This window comes from Equus caballus, chromosome 10 (assembly GCF_041296265.1).
Source record: "Equus caballus isolate H_3958 breed thoroughbred chromosome 10, TB-T2T, whole genome shotgun sequence".
Classification (NCBI taxonomy): Eukaryota; Metazoa; Chordata; class Mammalia; order Perissodactyla; family Equidae; genus Equus; species Equus caballus.
In genome coordinates, this window is record NC_091693.1 from 72,465,707 (window position 1) to 72,481,514 (window position 15,808).

Here is a 15,808-nt window from a genome sequence, read left to right on the forward strand (position 1 = left end):
ACAATAAAACCTTAAGAATTTGTCATCAACAAACTCCTTTGCAGCAAGACTTTGACACTCAAATAGTGACTTTTCATCAATCAATGCTCCATCCTTTCCTACATAGTCCCCCAAAAGAATGCTCTACGATGTTGTTTTTAACTTCCTCACTTCCCATATATTCTATTAAACGGATTTTTTAATATAAAATTAAAAACATACAAAGATGTGGTACTTACCCCCAAGATGTACTGAACAAGTTGCTGTATATACTTCATGATTTGTTTAAAGCAATAAAGTAGTACTGACAGGTGAAATATCCTATACCCTCCTTCATTCTATTCTTTCTTCCTCAGTGGTCACCACTCCCAAGAACTTGATATTTATCATTCTTATATATGTTTTTAAACTCTATATATGGTAGTAACCATAAAGAATATGTAATATTATTTTGTTTTAAAACTTTACATAATGCATCATATTACATGTATCCTACAGCTTGCATTTTTCTTCTAAAGTTATTTGTTAAGTTTTAATCATATCCATAGCTATCACTCCAGTTAATTTATTTTCACAGTTCTGTAGCAGGGATCAGCAAATTTTTTCTTTAAAGGGCCAGACAGCAAATATTATAGGCTTTACAGTCATACGGACTCTGTCACAACTATTCACCTCCACTGTTGGAGTGGGAAAGCAGCCACAGACACCTCAGGAACAGGCATGGTTGTGATTCAATAAAACTTTATTTATAAACACTGAGATTTGAATTTCACGTAATTTTCAAGTCACAAAATATTAAAAAAAAAATTCCAATTATTTTTAAATGTAAAAACCATTCTTAGCTCACAAACCATACAAAACAGGCAGTGGGCCAGTTTGGTCTATGAGCCATAGAGTGCCAACCCCTACTCTATAGCATTCTATTACCATGTTTATTAATCTGTTTCCTTCTTACTGGACATTAATACCAAAATTTCTTCTGTCATCTCATACACGATCATGTGTTTGGCAAATGATTTATTGGGAACTTTTAAAAATGTTTATTCTCTATTCTTAGGGTATGGAATACTATATATCTGAGACAAAGCTTGCTAATTTTGTTCTTCACATCTCCTATATCCTAATGTTTATTTGATCATCATTTTTAATAGAGATGTTTAAAATCTCTCTCTATGATTATAAGAATTCTCCTTATAATTTGATCAGTTTTTGCTTTATGTATTTCAAAGTTATGCAGTCACAGACATACAAATTGATCGCGGTCAGATCTTCATAATGGATTGTTCCTTTTATTAGGAGGGGAGTATTCAAAAATAGCACTCTTGACACTTTTTGCTATTAGTTCAGTTTTACCCAAAATATTAATATTATTATTCTCAGTGATACATATTTCAATATCTTTATTTTTCAAGCTTTGTATGTTGTCTAGTTTTGAGTGTGTCACTTGTAAGCAGTATGACTCTATTTTTTAATCTCGGTAGGTGAGTTTACTCCAGCTTTGGTGTGGTGGTGAACACCGTGGACCAGACCACCTGGGTCCTAATCCTGGCCTTCCACTCATCTCTGTGTGACCCTGTGCAATTTCCTTAATCTCACCACACCTTGGTTTTCTCATCTGTAAAAAAGTTGAGGATAACATTAGTACTTCATCATAGGGTTATTGTAGCGGTTAAATAAGATAAAGTTCTTAGAACAGTGTCTAGTATGTAGTAAGCACTCAGCAATTGTTAACTAAAGTTTTTTTGTTTTATTGTTGACATGTTTGGTCTCATTTATACCATCATTTTGCTTTGTTTTTATCTTTTTCTCTTTCTTTACCATCTCTTTTCCTGTCAATAGCCCCTGTTTATTTCCTCTGTTTTTTGAATGACGTGTACACTGTATTTCTATTATTTAATAATTATACTTAAAAATTTTACTGCTTTATTGAAACATAATTGATATATAATTTGATGAGTTTTGACATATGTACCCACACTGAAGGCATCAAATCAATCAATATAGCTAACCTTTCCATCACCACCATTTTAACTGTGTTATCTTAGATTCTTTGTCTATTTGGCATCCATTAATTACAGGCTACACTAACAGCCAAAGTAGTTTATATCTCCCATGTGACTCAGAGCCCACGCTCTGAGCCACCTTCTTGTCTAACTCTCATACACGAAGCCAATATTTCCCCTGCTCTGGGTCAACCCAGGACCTGGCACCGGACAAGTAGTGACAGCTGACAGCTCCTATCTCTCAAACTGGCTAAAATTATTTAAACTAGCCAAGTTTAAGCTGTTTCCCCTGCCTGCCTTGCCTTTCCCATGGAAACCCCGATAAAAGCTCTTGTCCAGGCTTTCCGCTCCTCTTTTCTGACTCCTGACAAAAACTGGTGCTTCTCCATGTGGCCCTGTGTGGCCTGGCATGCCCCCTTCTCTTGGTAAATGGAAATAATAAATTCTTCTTTCAATGACATTGGCTTCTCTATATCATCACTCCATCACCTCTGTAAATTAAAATCCCTTGGGCACATATTGATACAACCCACAGAAGTCTTCTCATGCTCTCTGGTAATCTCTTTCTTCTTATTCTTCCTCCCCCTACTCCTTAAGCAAACACTGGTCTCTTTTCTGTCAGTATACATTAATTTATATTTTTTAGAATTTGATATAAATAGAGTCATATATTATGTACTCCTTTGTTTGAATGCTTTGATTTAGAAAATTATTTGGAATTCATTCTTGTTGTTGTATATATCAATAATTTATTCCTTTTATCTTGCTGAGTAGTATTCCATTATATAGATATATAACAATTTGTTGATACACTCACTTGTTGATGGACATTTATGTTGTTTCCAGTTTGTAGCTATTATAAAGAAAACTTCTATGGATGTCCATGTACAAGTTTTCGTATGGACATATGCTTTCATTTCTCTTGAGTAAACAACTAGGAGATAAATGACTGTGTTATATTGTGGGTGAATAGTTAACTTTTAAAGAAACTGACAGTTTTCCAAAGTGGTTGTTCCATTTTAGATTCCTACTATCAGGGTGTGAGAGTTCCAGTTGCTCTGAAATCTTCAGCAATATTTAGTATGGTCAGTTGTTTTAAATTTCAGCCATTTTAGTAGTGAGAGTGATATCTTATTATAATCATGTATTGCCTTAGTTGCATCTTTTAAAATAGAAAGCAGTTATTTCTACAGCTAATAACTAAAGGAACTTTAAAAATATTGTATTTGTACTTATTAGTTTTTCTCTCATGTCTTTCCTCAGAGTTCATTTTCCTCCTTGCTGAAATATATCATTTAATAATCCTCTTAATAAAGTTCTGTGGGTGGTAAATTTCCTTAGTCTTTATGTATCTTTATTTTGCTGTCTTCAGTGATAATTTAGCTGGTACTAAGCACTTGGAAGATACTGTCTTCTGCTCTCTATTGTTACTGATAAATCTCCTGTCAGTCTATTGTCATTCTTTGTAGGCTATGTGTCTCTTCTTTCTGGTAGCTTTTAAGAATCTCTCTTTATTTTTCACACTTTGAGGTTTCTCTATGATGTATCTGTATGTGGATTTATCTTTATTTACACTGCTCAGAACATCTAACACTCTTCTGATGGGAGAATTTTCTTTGATTCTGCAAAATTCTCAGTTATTTCTCTTCCAGTGTTGCTTCTCTGCCTATCCCTTCATTTTTTTCTTCTGAAACTCCTATTACACAGATCATGGAGTTGCTAAATCTGTCTTCTATTCCCTTTAATTGGTTTTTAAAATATATTATTTCATTTCTTTCTCTTTTTGTACTGCATTTTGGGTGCATTCGTCAGCATTATGTTTCAATATACTAATTATGTATTTAACTATGTCTAGTTGAGAGTTTATTTGACAAGAGACATTTATATCTCATTTACTTTTTATAAGCCCAACCAAGACTAGTCCATTGCATTTTATATAGAAGTTTGACAATAAATATCTACTGATTAAATAAATATAGAAAACACCTTACATGGTTGATCATTTTATTTCTTGTTCATAGATGTATAACTATTAACCACCCAAATATCACATTTTCATATAAAAATATTTTATATGAAATATATTTTTATATGAAATATATTTTAGTTTTCATACAAAAAGATCCATATAAACAAATTTGCAACTTAAAAAACAACACATTATTATTTTAGACTCTGTCAATAAAAACAGATTTTTATGCAAAGTTACCATGTTTTTGTTGTGGTTTGTCTTTAGGGGTACCCAAGGCTGCTTTTGTCTTTTGGGAAAGCTTGTGGAATCTTCTGGCAGGAGTCTTAGGTTACAAATGTTCAAGACAGCCCTAAATTTTGGATCCCTCTAGTATTTTATAATTTCTACTTTTTTCTGTCATAATTTTATGGTAACCAAATCCTGGTCTAGTACAAAGGTAAGAATGTTCTCTGTTTCGCTTCCAGCGCTCCATTTGCTGGTGATGAGCATTTTGTGTCACACAAAGCAGCACAAGAAAAAGATGGCAGAGTTGGCTTGCAAGCAGCCATCCTTTCTTTAGTGGGAAGACAGACTGAAGAAGTTTTCCCCTTCACTCATCCCAGGTGAATCTCTCCTTCAATTTCTTCCAGCTGTGATCTGAACTGCATTTATTAGCTCAGGATTCACAAAGTACAACAAGGAAAGATGCTAGGATCCTTTAAATATATAAGGATGTTGGGTCGCTTGACACAACCAGTTAAACCAGTAAGATCTCATAAAATGGTTATAGCTGCTGGAGTCCAGTGGTCAGAAGGGCTATAGGCTGATTTGTTTAAGAGCTTCCTAAGGATGAGCCTAACTCTCAACAGTATCGTATCTTCTCTGCAGAGGAGTGGAACATTTATCAATTCTTTAATTGCTGCTTTGACTATTGGTGGGCAACAACTGTTCTCCTCTTTCACGTTCAGATGTCCCTGTCAGGTCGGGAAAAACTTCTATTATGGTTCTGCTTTTCTGGTCATTCCTGCCTTGATCCTTCTGGTGGCTGGCTATGCTCTGAGAAGCCAGATGTGGACCATTTCCAGTGAATACTGCTGCAGCTGTACCCCTCCACACCGGCAAATCAGACCCCTGGAGCGCAAGCTGGCTTGCCTGAGGTTCTTCAGCATCACCGGGAGGGCCCTCGTAGCTCCATTAACGTGGCTGGCGGTGACCCTGCTGACAGGCACCTACTACGAATGTGCAGCAAGCGAATTCGCATCCGTGGACCATTACCCAGTGTTTGACAATGTCAGTGCCAGCAAACGGGAAGAGATCCTAGCTGGGTTTCCATGTTGCAAATCTGCTCCATCTGATGTGATTCTCGTAAGAGATGAGGTTGCTCTTCTGCACAGATACCAGTCACAAGTAAGTTCTTGATTTTTTTTCTCCTATGCTCTCCCATATTAACGACAGTCACTGGACACATTTCACATTCTTGCTGCTTCTCATATTGTCTAATTATGGAACACAAACTAGATGCCATTCATCAAAGTGATTTCTGAAGAATGGCTATAAAAATATAGTTGGGATCTGGGGCCTTGGAGTCAGCAGACCTGGATGGGACTCTTGCTTTGCTATTTATTAACCTGCGAAACCTTAAACAAGTTATATAACTTATCCATGCTTCACTTTTCTCAGCTGTAAAATGGGGATATGAATAGGATTGATATCCCCACCTAGGACTGGAGTGAGTAATAAATGAGCTAATACATCTGAAGTGCTCAGTATTGTGTCCAGAATCCATATTGAAAACAATGAATTTTAGATATTATTATTAAAATTATTACTATATTACTAAATTTCATCTTTCTGCACATATATATTCTTAAATATGCATTCTTATATATTAAAATCTCATCTAACATTAGAGGAAGCTTAATTATGATTAACAATAAACGTCAATAATGGTTTTAAATTTAGTATCCTTGGGAGGTTTGTGTGAGGGGGTGGGGTGAAGTTGCAAGAAGACCTGAACCTACCGCACTTTTGGTTAAATTTAAAAAGTGTGAAAGTGCATTTTTACCAGCAGAGAAAGAGTCATTGGCTTTCATCAGTTTCTCTAAGGGATTCAGGGAAAAACGCTTTTTTAAGCCATGGCAATACAATAAAAACACATTATTTTTTAAACTACTTATTGTAAAGGCATACTTTTTCGGTGCAGAAGATTGGCCCTGAGTTAATATCTGTTGCCAATCTTCCTCTTTTTTCTTGAGGAAGATCGTCCCTGAGCTAATGTCTGTGCCAGTCTTCCTCTATTTTGTATGTGGGATGCTGCCACAGCGTGGCTTCATGAGTGTTGTATAGGTCTGCACCTGGGATCTGAATCCACGAACCCTGGGCTGCCAAAGTGGAGCATGCAAACTTAATCACTATGCCACAGGGCCGGCCCGGCATACACATTTTTTGACCCACCACTTTTCACTTATTAAAATTTAGAAGTGCTAATGCTATTTAGTTGGAGAAAATTACTATCAATACACAGCACACTGAAGTGTTGCATATGGCCTAGTTTAAGCAAAATTGGAAATCCCATTAAGACAGGCTTTGTCTCAACTTTTTTATACTAGCCCTAAAGCTCAGGCAGAGGAGCTATGTGAAGATAGGTGAAAACTCAAATAATCAATGGGGCAATTTTAATTTTAAAAAGTGTTCTTGCTTAAGAAAAACTAAGATCTAATACACATCAGTAAGATTTTCTCAAAGTCAGAATAAAATGTCTTACTTGATGCATACACAGACTTCTGTGAAAAGAGTTTTACTGTTCCGAGTGCCATCAGCCAGTGAGTTTTTTGGTTTAGTGACAACAAACCTAATATTTATTGAGATGTTTATCATATACTGTAAAAATATTTTATATCAACTAAAATCCTCATAATATGAAGAGACAGGTATAATCAACCCCATTTTACAGATAGGGAAACTGAAGCTCAAAGAGTTTATGTAATTTTCATAAGTTCATGGAGCTAATAAATGATTGATCAAGATACTCGAGGATCATGCTGTTTCCGTTTCACCAGGCTGCCTTTTGCAACCATCTCAAACTTCAGTCTCATTTGAGGAATATATATTAGTCTTTTAGTTGATTATTCTGAGTTGGCCACAAGATTACATTAAGTTCAAATCCCTTCTCTGCCCATACCTCATTCTACAATATCTTCCTGACTGGTTCCACCCCATTTTAATCCACCTTCTATACCCATGCCAAAATTATCTTTCTCAATGCAAATTGGATGGGGAACCACCCCCCTCCATATAAAGTCCTTCAGTGATTTTCCCCCAGCCTAAGCACAAATCCAAACTCTTGATATGACATACAAGGGCCTTCAGTAGCTGACCCCGCCCGCTTTTCCGCATAATTCCCATGACTCTGTGAATCCAAACTTCTTGAGATTCTCCCTACTCTTCACACTTTATTTTTCTGCCTTCTTCCCTTATTTGAACTCTCCTCAACTTCTGGCATCTGGTGAACTCCTCTTCAATAATTTAAGTCTGAGCATCATCTCCGCTGGGAATTGTTTCCTGATACTCCTCTGCGTTAAGTGAGTTCATTTCTCTTCCATTGTGCTTCCTTGGGCCCCGTGTTTACTCATATCAAAAACTAGCACATTTTACCACATTTCTTGGCTTGCTATTTTGTCTCTTTCTTTAGGTTTAAAGATTGTGGAAAGAATGAACATATCAAATTATTCACACTGAGTTCCCATAACCAAGCATCACTTACAGCACCTGGTGGGAGGTCAACCTAGGGCTCAATAAACGACAGCTGATGATTTAATGGGCACCTGTGATGGCCTTTCCTCTACCATGCTGGCCTCTATTAAGTTAAATCACGATGAGCATCACTTTGTAGCTTTTAACCTCCACAGAGTGCAGCTACCCCAGCAGGCACACGCTGGTAATTCCAGTCCCGTCGGTGAATCACAAGCTGTGGAAGAACCTTGACCTCCCAGACAGTGGCTGCCTACTGCTGACTCTCCAAAATGTGCGGAACTTGTGTCTCTCACTTTACACAACCACCACTAAATATTAAAAACAGAGAATAATGAAAAGGAAAAAAAGGACACTAAGAGTAGACAACAGCCATTTATGTCAACCTTTAAAAGTGGACACTAAATAGTTACAAATAAAATCTAGTTCATATTCCTTTCAGAGCATATTTCAAAAATGAATCATAACACTGGTCAGCAAATGAGTATTTGAAGGAGGAGGGAAATGAAAAGGAAAATAATAAAGTGCTACCCATTTAGGGACATAAAAGTCTGCTCACTTTCTTTTTTGGTCACAAGAAATAAAAGAAAGAGTGACTTAGGAAGAAATATCAATGAATACTTGTTGGCACCTTAGGAAGCCATTGAAAACACCTTAGGAAGCTACCATTATTAGCTATCATATCATCATTCTCACCACCATCATTATCAAATATTTATCAAGTCCCCAAAGACTGCCTGAGCCTGTAGCTGATGGTTGAAAAATAAAGTTGAGCTAAAAGCAAAGAATGTAGCTTATGTACCTTATGCAAGGGTAATTGGTGCGTTATAGCGTCTGCCACTTCAACGACAGTATTTAGAATCCATTCCAAGTTACCTGGTCAATATCCTTTGTAATCCAAAAACCAAGTTGAAATGGTTGGGCCTCTGCCCTCCATCACACCTATATCCATTTCAAATGTGCCTTGAACAAACAGTGACTTGTTAATACGTTAAAGACTAGAAAAACAAATTTCTTACCCACAGTTTAGTTCTCAGTTTTATAAGAAATCCTTCTTACTATGGCTTCTTACTACAGAATATTTGATGTATTGATGTTTTATGTTTTTCTTTTAAATAATTACGTGAAGATGCTGGGCTGGATTTTGATCACCTTGGCAACTATCGCTGTCCTAGTCTCCTGCTGTTTGGCGAGGTGCTGCTCTCCCCTCACCTCTCTGCAGCATCACTACTGGACCAACCAGCTCCATAACGAGAGGGAGCTCTTTGAACAAGCTGCAGAGCAGCACTCCCGGCTCCTCATCATGCAGCGCATAAAGAAAATATTTGGTTTCATTCCTGGAAAGGAAGATATCAAACACATCCGTATTCCTTCGTGTCAGGACTGGAGGGAGATTTCAGCACCCAGTCTTCTCTGCATGGGTGATGACTTGCAAGGTCATCACTATAGCTTCCTTGGAGACAGGGTGGATGAGGATAATGAGGAAAGCAAATCAAGAGGTATTGAATTACAACCTTGATTATAGTATCTTTCACAATTCAGGTTGCTGAACAGGTACTTTATTTTTGTGATGATGGAATTTCAATGTAACCTGTTCATCTTTTTCTCTCCCTTCTGATACTTGTTTACATAAGTCTAGCCAAAATCAATTGATCTGATAATTGTGCCAACCTCTTTTTGAAATTTCCCTAATGGTCTGGTAATGCCTATGTCGGTCTGAATAAAACAACATGGAATTTGAAGTCATATCAAAATTTGAATCTTGATTCTGTTATTTAGTAGCTGTGTGATAATTAACTTTTTGAGTGTCAGTTTGCTATCTGCACACAGTAGCTACATCACAGAGCTGTTGTGGAGATTACATGTGATAATATAAGCAAAGTGCTAGCATAGTGCCTTTTATAAAGTAAGTGCTGATACATGTTACTTTCTCCCTTTCTCTTTGCATTCCATGTCTTCTATTTCACCTGTCTCTAATTTCTGGTTGTCCTTTTTTCTACCTCTATATAACATCCAGGAATTTTTCACTGCTTCCTCCTCTTTATTCAAGCTTAAATATCTGAACTTTTGGGAATCAGGATACAAAGCCCTTTCTAAACTGGCAGTATGTAAAGGAGAAGCCCATGCAAGACAGTCTTGAGTCATCCTGTCACAACCAGGGGAAGACGATGCATTATTGTATCATCATTAGTATCATGAACGTTACTTGGAGCACCTCCACACCAGGAACATTTGTTTTAGCCATGACGTGTAAAGTTTATTCTAGAAAGTTTCCCCTTGATGCTCCAACACAGAGACACCATCTGTGTCTTTTCATTACCAAATTACACCTTTGCTCTCAAAAATCCATTTGAAAAAGCAAGACTGCACCCTCTGTTTGTCTATCCATTATCTAGAACTCCAAAAGGGGATGCCTGCCTGACTTTTCTCTGCATGACTTTGCACTTCTAATATCTGACAACTTTCTAATTTATCTTGATTATTTCTGATATATGTAGTATTAAGCAACTGGTTCATTGGCCAAAATAAGCAAAATGAGGGCTTTTATTTATTTTCTAAACCCAAACGACGGCTGCTCACTGGGCAATGGACCAACTCCCAATAGTCAGGCTGACTTTCCAGATCTACTTTTAAGAAGACCAGAGAACATGACTGTCTAAAACACAATCAATTACTTGGTAATCTACTTTTATGCATCATAGAAGAAAGAGTCTATTTTGTGTGAAATTATGGATCTTTCAAACATAATAGAAACAAACAGAAAATCAATTTTAAGGAAGCCATTTTTTTTTTTAACCAGTAACAGGTGCATAGAGTAGTACTTTGGTGGGGCAGGAGATCTGTTCCTCCATCACCATTACTTATTGGGCAAGTCAGTCAGTCTCTCTGGGACTCAACTGCTTCATCTATAAAATAGGGATAATGATACCTTTCCTGCTGGAAGGAAAGGAACGGAACCAAATGAATTCTTGAGATCCCTTCTAAATCTCATAAGATTTTTATGTTCATGTTTATAGGTATACAGGTCAATATGTACAATCTGCTGGAATGGTGGTAGGTCTGGGTTGTGTCTATTGGAAGGAAAATATCACCAAGTTTGATTCTGAGCTTTCTCTAAAGACATTTGCTGGCATTCCGCTTTTAAAAGAATGTTAATGTATGGATCTTTTTCAAGTGGCCAAGGAAAGCTATTCCACTTTGTCACCTAACTTTATATACAGTATTGGTATGACATTACCAGAGGGAACTTTAAAAAAATAGAACTAAATTTGGAAAGTAACTAGGGTTCTAGTTTGGTTCTGATATAAATGAGCCATGTAAATATGGAAGGTCACATCCACTTTGTTCTCTATCATCTCTTCCAGCTCAAAAGTTCTATTGCTCTAAGTATCTGAGAATTTTTGAAATTCCTCTGTATTGGGACATCCTAGTTAAATCAACACTTTACACCATGCTCAGAATTATTTTATTAATTTTCTTGGAATATACCAGAGTAAATACTCTTCAATAAGATTTTCAGTTAACAGCAAAATCAAAGAGTATACGAAGTTAAAACATTACATAATCAGAAACAAGATAGTAGTTATTTATACACTAACACCAGGAAACTTTCTTTCCACTAGATTCTGGAAGCCCTTTCTACATAAAACTTTTTCAGAGTATGACATACACAGTTTATATTTTGGACCACTTAATCATGATCTTCCATTATAGCTTTCTAGCAAAGGATTATAAGTATTCTCTGGCTCCTCCACATGGCTTCAAAGGGTTTTACAGCATCTATGTGAACATGTAAAGGGTAGTACACATCCTTGAGATTTCATTGTATATTATCCATTTCAAACTAAATAAATTAAATTCCCAGTCTTTTTTTTCTGTCCAGAGTATTCTTTTGTTCCACAGCCATACAAAACTTTCCCATTAAGAACACGTATTTCCTCCCCTTTATGCTTAATGGATTTATATAATTTTAAAACATACAATTAAAATCAATTATATGCTAATACAACCTTATATTTTGCTACCAAATGCTCTTGGCTACTATATCAAATGCTGTGGCTTGGCATATATACAGACTTTCTCATTTCTTAACTTCAAACTTGTCAGCTGCCACATTCCTCTGCCACAATCTAAGTTGCCTCCTTTCTAGGAGACAAGTACAATCCCAATGTTTGGATGTGTTTTACTCAGTGTTTTTTATGTTTACCAAAGCAGAATTATACTTACACTCATCATCTTCTTGTCTCCTTTCTCTGTTCTCAATCTCCAATTCATTTTTTTAAAATTCTATTTTTTTGATTGTAATAAGAAACAACAATTGTTACTTTATAAAGAGTTTTCTTGCATTCTGTTTGTAGCACAAAGGGAAATCACATTAACCCTAAAACTTTGAAATACGACAGCCAACCAAAGGCCTTCGAAATGCGAGACTAGGTAGCTATTTGCTGCCTCAAATATAAAGTGTAAAGATACAATTTTAGCTTGTAAATAAGTCTGCTAAAATTTAGCACTGGTCACCAAAAAACAAATATAGGCAGGCTATCCTTAAAGCACACAGCTACACAACTAGATCCTTGAGCTGTGGGGCACAAATCTATAAGTGTGAACCCTGGGCCAAAGAGCAATGGTGGTATTTCCAGAGAGGCAAATTACATTATTCCTGACCCGAATTACTCTTCCGTACTAACCACCAGGTACATTCGACTGCTCCAGTCTCAGTACGTCATCAAGGAATGGATTTCAAGTTTCCTCTGCTGCCCCCCAGTGGTCAAGATAGGTGTCTACACCAATCTGTAGTGGTGACAGTATCAGTAGAAGTAAAAATAATATGTACTGTGCACTATATGCATGTACTTTAAACAAATTATCCCATTTACTCACTACAAAAAACCTGATAAACAGAGTCACATATTATAAAATGACTTGCTGAAATGACATTAAACAGCATAGACAATGTGAAGGACTTTTTTGCAGTGTGAAGTCCTGTACAAATGAAATGCTTTCTCAATGATTTAATTATTTTATTAGATAACTGGTGAATCATGGGTCATAATTGGAATCCAGGCCTATCTGACTCCAATAAGATAGTTCCTCCATTCTACTGATGAGGAAGCTGAGATACAGAGAAATCAAGCAATTTGCCAGAAGTCACATACCTATAAGTGATAGAGCCAGAATCCAGCTCAGAAGTCTGCCTTTTGACCCTGCACTCCACAGCACCATGTGGACTACAGCAACGGGAGGCAGCTTATCCACCTTCCAGGGCCCTGTAGGTGTTAGGAGGATTTCCCTCCTATTCCTGTTGATAAATAACTAAAACATCCTGAGCTCCAACAGTAAGGTGCCATATCACAGCTGAGCCCCCTCTTTGCACTTCCACTGCACCGGCATATAGAAGGGCATCCCCTTCAAGGCACTGTGCTTCTTAGAAAAGTGACTTGTCCACTCTCACTGGGGCATGACTTTGGACCTGAGCTACCCAATAGCCAGTGGCACTGATTCTATGAGCCACAGTCTAGCTGCAAGCTTACCCAGGAGTGTCAGGTGTTCTTTCTCTTACGCAGGGAATGGACACAACACCGCTATAACTGGTCGATTTGTTTCCAGTAGACCATAGGTACAAAGAGTGAAAATGAAGGTCAGGAAAACATGGTCTTTCGTTAGTCATATGGTCCTGTACAAGTCAACGTCTCTGGGACTTTATTGTTCCCTTATAGAAGACAGGAGAGGGTGATAAAATTGTGGGAGTGAGTGATTAAACTATTTTAAGTCACAGAGCCCCTTGAAAAGCCATTCTGGGGAAAGCTATTTTGAGGAAATATCCAGAAAAACTGTGCGTACACACAGACACAGGCTCACATATCTCAGAGTTTACACACTGTGGAAAGCTGAATAATGGCCTCCCCAAGGATGCTCTTCACTAATCACTGGAACTTGTCAGTTTTACTTTATACCTTATATGGCAAAAGAAACTTTGCAAATGTGATCAAGCTAAGGATCTTGAGACGGGAGGATTATCCCAGATTATCCAGGTGGACCGGATGTAATCACAAGGGTCTTTATAAGAGAGTTGCAGGAGGAAGCAGAGTCAGAGAAAAGGTAAAGTGGCAATGGAAGAGAGTGTCAAAGAGTGTCAGAGTGATGCCTGAGAAGTTAGCCTTCGCCCGCTTTGGAGATGGAGGGGTTCATAAGCCAAGGAACGCAGGCAGCTTCTAGAAGTTGGAAAGGGCAAGGAAATGGATTCTCCTCAAGAGCCTATGGAAGGAACACAGTCCTGATGACATGATGACACCTTGACTCTAGCCCACTGAGACTTATGTCTCACATGTCAGAACAGTAAGAAATATATACTTTTCTTATAGTTACAGAACTATAAGATAGTAAACTTGCATTGTTTTAAGCCACTAAATTTGTGGTAGTTTGTTACTGTGGTAACAGGAAACTAATACACAAACCAACACATTTCAGGACTTCATGAACCCACAAGCCTGTCATGAATGACATCCCCTGGATTAAGACCTCTTCAAGGTAATTTCTAGCACAAGCATCCTAAGATTCTGTATGCGCTGCTGCTCTGCCATAGGTGACACTGTTGCTCCTGAAAAATAAATAACTATATCTATAATATTTTATAAATATACAAAATACAATGTGTTCTAATATTTAAGGTGTTCTAAATACAGAAAGAACAGCTGAATATACATTTTATATGTATTTGTAAATGTTTCAGCCTAAACTGCAAATAAAAAATTTTAAAATATATTTTCCTTCTGTAGTTGTGTTAGTGACATCAACAGAACAATGTACTGTAAACTATTTCATAACGTGGACATATTTCAGCATTTGAAATGCGGAAAAACAAAAGCCAAAGGAAAAAAAAACTAATCTGGATCGATGTGGTGCTTTTGTGATTATATAAATTTTATAAATCAAGAGTAATTGGCTTATGATTTAGTTTATACCTGCCATTCTTTCACTTTGAGACAACCAGAATTTTAGAAAGCTGCCTACAAAATAAGTACCTTTACTCCAATAATGATTTAATAGATCCTCTGAGGTCCAGTGAGAAAGGTCTATATTTTGTGGAATACATAAAGCTAAAACGAAAAAATGTCCAGGTTATAAGAGGCAGAGCTAGAATAATATAATTTAGTATGCAATTCAGTACTGCCTGCCATCAGGGTGCAGGCGCTTTGAGCTCATCCTCGGAAATGTTCTGGGACCCACCTGTCTGGGGCGCCCTGAGCCGGACCCAGCAGCGTGGACCTTTATCCGAGCGCTCTCGACCCTGTTCCCTGAGCGTGGCGAGCCCGGGGTGTTCCGAGCAGAAATGCCATTTCCCGTCGCCAGCACCCAAGCCGGCGGGGTGGGCAGGTCCTCTAGTCAGCGTCCGCACCGCCGGCTCCCGGGCGGCCACGGTGCAGGCGGCGCGCCTCTGATCCGGCAGTGCGCTGGGGCGGCGCGTCAAGTTCTCCGAGGCTCACAGCTGGCCCTTCCAATAGCTGTCCTCTGTGGTCTCTGATGGTGGTGCCCCGTACCCCCCCAGGTTGGTCAAGCGCATTCCATGCACAAGAGGCAGACCGAACGTCTAGCTCCGCCCACAGGCATCTATCTCCCACCTGGTGGCCATGTAAGGAAAGTAGAAAGAAATCCTATTCTGGGGATGCAGTGATTATGGCCTAAAAAAATCCAGAAAATACATTGTTGGAAGACGTGTTGTAAATTTAACATGACTAGGAAACAAATGATCATTCACATTTCCTGCAAACTTTGGGTAAGACTTGAATGCGTGGACATTATCGAGAGGGCGCATTCTTCGAGAAAATCATTGGGAGCAGTATTCAGGAGTAGCATGATGGACGATGGAGCTTAAGGAGTAGCGATGTGACCAGCTTTACTTAAATGGTATTAGGATATTGCAGAAGTAAGAAGAGCTATAATGTTACAAAAGAAATTACAAAGAGCCATGGCGTTGCAGTAGTAACAGCACTGCTCCCTTTTTTATGCATCACTGTGGGAGATAAGAAATTAGACAGGAACAGTGAATTTGACAACAAATAACACAAATAGGTGGTTCTTCAACCTGCACAGGAAGAGAGGCTGCATGGACACTCAGGAGAATCTT

The 15,808-nt window shown here is 37.9% G+C and overlaps 2 protein-coding genes across 3 annotated transcripts in view; one reads left to right on the forward strand and one right to left on the reverse strand.

Annotated features, from left to right (window-relative positions):
• The window catches only part of TRAPPC3L (trafficking protein particle complex subunit 3L), a 55,403-nt gene extending 40,200 nt beyond the window's left edge, over positions 1-15,203 (reverse strand). The window contains exon 1 of the mRNA XM_070223678.1: positions 14,911-15,203. The gene's annotated coding sequence lies outside the window, so the exon portion shown is untranslated. The remainder of the gene's footprint in view (positions 1-14,910) is intronic.
• CALHM4 (calcium homeostasis modulator family member 4) lies at positions 4,689-9,437 on the forward strand. Of its 2 annotated transcripts, none has more exons than XM_001502695.4 (2): positions 4,689-5,340; positions 8,813-9,437. In XM_001502695.4, the coding sequence occupies exons 1-2, from the start codon at positions 4,783-4,785 to the stop codon at positions 9,200-9,202; spliced, it is 948 nt and encodes a 315-aa protein (XP_001502745.1). In that variant the 5' UTR covers positions 4,689-4,782; the 3' UTR covers positions 9,203-9,437. The 2 variants fall into 2 exon arrangements, with proteins under 2 accessions (XP_001502745.1, XP_070079778.1); XM_070223677.1 differs by lacking the exon at positions 4,689-5,340 and adding an exon at positions 7,464-7,514.
• Positions 15,204-15,808: the final 605 nt, after the last annotated feature.

What these genes read in the sequence shown, in the direction of transcription:
- CALHM4 (XM_001502695.4), top strand. Translation starts at nt 4,783, where the DNA reads ATGAGCCTAACTCTCAACAGTATCGTATCTTCTCTGCAGAGGAGTGGA. An exon ending in TGCACAGATACCAGTCACAA is followed by an intron (nt 5,341 to 8,812) that starts GTAAGTTCTTGA and finishes AATTACGTGAAG; the next exon opens with ATGCTGGGCTGGATTTTGAT.